The sequence below is a fragment of the Octopus bimaculoides genome, chromosome 30 (assembly GCF_046866305.1).
Source record: "Octopus bimaculoides isolate indiv1 chromosome 30, ASM4686630v1, whole genome shotgun sequence".
Taxonomy (NCBI): domain Eukaryota; kingdom Metazoa; phylum Mollusca; class Cephalopoda; order Octopoda; family Octopodidae; genus Octopus; species Octopus bimaculoides.
In genome coordinates this window covers 12,293,312-12,298,311 of record NC_142957.1, presented here as the reverse complement: position 1 = coordinate 12,298,311, position 5,000 = coordinate 12,293,312, and the positions used below count along the sequence as shown (strand labels likewise).

Here is a 5,000-nt window from a genome sequence, read left to right as displayed (position 1 = left end):
TGTGTGTGTGTGTGCAATATATGTAAATGAGGGGTTAATGCCGACTGTGGCTATTCTGGAGCACTGCCTTTTAGTTGAACAAATCGACTCCTGGGCTTATTGTTTGTAAGCCTAGTACTTATTCTCTTTGTCTTTTGCCGAATCGCTAAGTTACATAAACACACAAACATCGGTTGTCAAGCGATGATGGGGGGGGGGGATAAACACAGACACAAAGACACACACACACATATATATATATACACAACGGGCTTCTTTCAGTTTTCATCTACAAAATCCACTCACATGATTTTAGTCGGCCTTAAGCTATAGCAGACGACACTTGCCCAAGATGCTACGGCAGTAGGACTGAACCCAGAACTATGTGGTTGGGAAGCAAGAAGCTTGCTTCTTACCACATAGCCGTGCCTATGTATGTAAAAGAATAATTTATTTTAATAGCGTACTTTTCTGTTATAGATATGCTTTTTTTTTCTTACACACATGCACACACACACATGGTGGTGGGATTTGTGGTGAGGAAGGTGGTCACGGGATGTGCTAGAAACAACAGCCAAATCTCCCTGAACTCACACATCCAATTTATGTAGATGTCCTGATCGGAAAACTAAGTCTTTTTATATCTCTTTCTCTTTTCTCTTTTACTTGTTTCAGTCATTTGACTGCGGCCATGCTGGAGCACCGCCTTTAGTCGAGCAAATCGACCCCAGGACTTTATTGTTTGTAAGCCTAATACTTATTCTATCGGTCTCTTTAGCCGAACCTCTAAGTTACGGGGGACGTAAACACTTACCTCAAGGGCAGCTTGGCAGAGGTGGGGATGAGTCAATTACATCAACCCCAGTGTTCAACTGGTACTTCATTTATCGACCCCCGAAAGAATATTTATACTCAATTACGCATACATTTTTATATACATTTATATACGCATGTATTCTTATGTACATTTATATCTTTTATATATATTTATATTTTGTACATCTCAAACTTTAATTTAATTATAATTTAAAATATTACAGTGTCACATTTAAACATATATCTTTCGGAAATTTTGATATCGATTTCCTGTGAATATTATCAATAATTTTATAAATTTATTAATGATATAAAAACACACACACACACACACACATATATATATATATATATATATATATATATATATATATATATATATATATATATAAATGTTATGAAGGGTATTGGATTCAATCAAACTCAAAGATACAGGTAATACTGGGTAAGTGCTGTATACCGGCTAGTTTTGCCCCTGTCGCTGTATAAACATGAGTGGGGAATATAACATGGGTCGTGTATTAGCGTGTGTATGCATAAAGAGAGAAAAAGATAAAGAGACCAATGGCAAAGTCTTACTGCTGTTTCAGGGAAAATCCAATGTATCCCTTCATCGGAGACGGTAATAGTAGAGGAATGGATTATTACATCTCCTCTTATAGATGTAATAATCCATTCCTCTACTATTACCATCTCCGATTAAGGGATACATTGGATTTTCCCTGAAACAGCAGTAAGACTTTATCCATAAAATATATTTCTAACTTTGCCATTGGTCTCTTTATCCTTTTCTCTCTCTATACATATATGTATATATATATATATATATATATATATATATATATATATATATATATATATACCTTACTTCTCTAGTTATCTTTGCCTTTATAATCAAATAATTCCTTTGTTTACTTTAATATGACCAATTAACTGTTCACTTTTATCTAGATTAAACCAGAAAAAACACCATCATGTGTTCAATGAAATTAAAGAAAAGACCCCAAAATTCTACTTCTTTAGAAGTACTATCTGATCACAGATTTATTTGTAAGTATAATGGTTTGTTTTGTCTTGATTTTCATGAAAGTGTTATCTAAGCAGACATCTACACATTGCTCTGTTTGTGTGGGTAGTGAACTGAACTTACACCCTAGCCCTCAAACATTACAAACTAGAAGCAGTGATGCTGGCAACTGATATATTGGTATGAATATGAATTGACATTTAGCTTTGATTTGGCTTTCTATCTACAATTTGAACTCAGCACTACATGCTGACAGTGTACAGTACATGTTAGGTGATTGTGTTATACTGAGCTATGGAATTTCTTTCCAGTTAAGAGACCAGTATAAGAATTAAGTGGTGTAAACCATGGATTCTGAACTATCAGCCGTTTTGATAGCAGAATGTAAAAATATTGATAGAAGCTGTAGTTTGATTATACGACATAGAATATATACAGTATGAGTGATAGTAAAAATATGTTATTCAGAGTCGCTCTTAGATTTGAAGAGCTACATATGAAGATTTAAGTAAATATATTTATTCCTATATTAATCTGTTTCATGTGATCTTTCATAGAATTGAAAATAATGAGACATACACATGTAACTGTAATGGAGATAAAACTACTTCAGTTTAACTAATGGAAAACATCAGCTGTAGACTTAGCCATTGTGGGATAGTGTAGAGCAAGGTTATATGTTGAGATAAACAAAATGTGAATACATTTAGCAGCATAATTAACCAGAAAATACCTAACAACAGGGATTTAAAACAGATGTTCTGTCAGTAATCAATACAATAATTCCTCTGAACAGTGCTACAATAAAGCATTCTATGAATTTACTAGAATATTAAAATATATTCACTTCAGGATAACATAGTAAAACAGTGTAATTGTTGTAAATTTATTTCTTGCTGACTTTCATTAGATTGTGAAGACTGCAATGAAGAGTATACTGGTGACTGTCCCAACCATGGCCCACTCCTTTTGATTTCAGATAATAAGGTAAATATTCCTGACCATAATAAATATATATACTTTCATGATGGTTTGTTTAATAATATATTCCAATATAAGTTGAGGAAAAAAAAGGTGTTTAGGCATTTGTATTTCATGATTGTTACAAACAAAACATAATCTAGCTTTGTTACTCGAGCGATTGAACAGATCTTTACAACTAAACTTATGTCTCTTTGAATGCTATAGTGTCTGTGTGGTAAAAAGTGTGTTTCCCAACCACATGGTTCCAGGTTCAGTCCCACTGCTTGGCAATTTGGGTAAGTTTTTTGTTTTAGCTGTGGGCTGAAACAAAGTTTGTCAGTAGATTTGATAGACAGAAACTAGAAAAAGTCTGTTGTTCATATGTGTAAATGTTGTTGTCTCGTTGCTTTGACATCACATAATAATTGTAGCCGGGTGTCACTGCAATGCAAGCAGTATCCTTTATTTCCACTCTTCCTTGAAAAACACGTCTGGTTATGGAGATGGGAAATATTACCTTACCTGAAAACAAGTAAGGGTTGGTGATAAGAAAGTAATTTACCCAAAGAAAATCTGCTTCAACAAATTTCATCTGACCCATGCTACATGGGAAAAGAATGTTTAATGACGACGATGACGATGATAGATACTTCTTATATTAGTCTGGTAATATGAAGTTCCAACCATTTATAGCAAGACTTCAAAGAAAATGAAATATGATGCTAGATGTTGTTATGGCTGATAAGAGATAATACATATAGTCCATCTATGTTAATTACTAACATAGAATTTATTAGAGTTGATGCAATTATCAATTATTTTTCTTTACATTTAGGTTGCTAAAGGAACTCCCAATCGGGCCAAATTAACTGCCCCACCTTGTGTGTCTATCACAGAATCAAAAATTCCAGGAGCTGGTCTTGGAGCTATTGCACTTGTTACAATTCATGCTAGAAGCACGTTCGGCCCTTACGAAGGAAAAATTATTAATGATTTGGATGATACTTATGTATCTGGTTACAGTTGGCAGGTAATGTGTTAAAAACAATGGAATATACTCAACATGTAATATTTATAAAATATTCATAATGTGTTAACTATAGCAATTTTAAATCATTAATTTTTCATCAACATTAAACCTATTATAACTCGTTTTCCATTTGCTGCTATAGAATGATGTACTGTATCATGTAATTTCTTTTCAGTTCATATATTAGCTTATAAGATATGGTTTTGTGATGAAAACGATAAGCAGTTAGCTAAGTTAATAATAATAATGTAGCCAGTGTAAGCTAGGGACACATAAGAGGTGCAGCAATATTAGAGGAAGGTTAACAGGGAAGATTGTTTTTGTGTGTGGAAGGTGTACAGGTACAATTAACACCAAAAATGTACATAAAATAGATTCAATCACGTGCCAGAAGGGAAAACTAGAAGTAGTTGATGGCTTCTGTTACCTAAGTGAGCAAGTCAGTAGCAGGGGTGGATGCTCTGAGAGTATAGCTGCTAGAACGAGAATAGCTTGGGCAGTGCTCCAGCATGGCCACAGTCACATGAATGAAACAAGTAATAGAGAATGCATAAAAAAATTTGCAATGCTATTCAATAACAAAAGATTTCTTTTGGATTTTTCTGGAAAATTCTGGATATGAATCTGTTGTATTAGGATCTCTTATCATCCCTGAAGTGACACCTTAGTTGGGATTGCTAAAGAGATGCAAAGATCACTAAATAAATGTAGAATATTGTCAACTTGTTGGTGAAAGAAAATAGAATTATAGTCTTTGCATAACATTAACACTAACTTAACCACCATATCAGTCTGAGAGGGACAATAATGGTTAGGAACACTGCCCTTTCTTCTATGTCACATGACTATTGAAAATCATTGTTAGTTCCATTTCTGATGCAGATTAAAAGGAATGGAAAACATAGCCATTCTGTTGAAGCAAAGAATGTGAAAATCTCTAATTGGTTGCGATACGTAAACTGCGCAAGGACGGAAGAAGAACAGAATTTAACAGCTTTTCAGTACAATGATAATATTTACTATAGAACATTAAGAAACATTGTTCCTGGTGAAGAATTACTTGTCTGGTATGGAGAAGAATATGCCAAATATCTTGGTATACTACGAGGTAAACAACCGAAAACAAAGACTGTTTCCACTGTTGGGGCAGAGTTATCAGAAACAATCAGTTCTGCAGGTAAAAAT

General features: G+C 33.9%; 1 protein-coding gene across 4 annotated transcripts in view; it reads left to right on the top strand.

Annotated features, from left to right (window-relative positions):
• LOC106883090 (uncharacterized) overlaps positions 1-5,000 on the top strand; it is a 12,163-nt gene that overhangs the window by 4,376 nt on the left and 2,787 nt on the right. For 2 of the 4 annotated variants that reach the window (XM_089345912.1, XM_089345911.1), the window contains exons 2-5: positions 1,747-1,845; positions 2,733-2,809; positions 3,621-3,815; positions 4,698-4,992. In XM_089345912.1, coding sequence (XP_089202038.1) covers positions 1,770-1,845; positions 2,733-2,809; positions 3,621-3,815; positions 4,698-4,992 — 643 coding nt within the window. In that variant the 5' untranslated portion in view covers positions 1,747-1,769. Of the gene's footprint in view, positions 413-558; positions 724-1,746; positions 1,846-2,732; positions 2,810-3,620; positions 3,816-4,697; positions 4,993-5,000 lie in introns of those variants that run through there. The other 2 variants (XM_089345913.1, XM_089345914.1) reach the window with 2 other exon arrangements.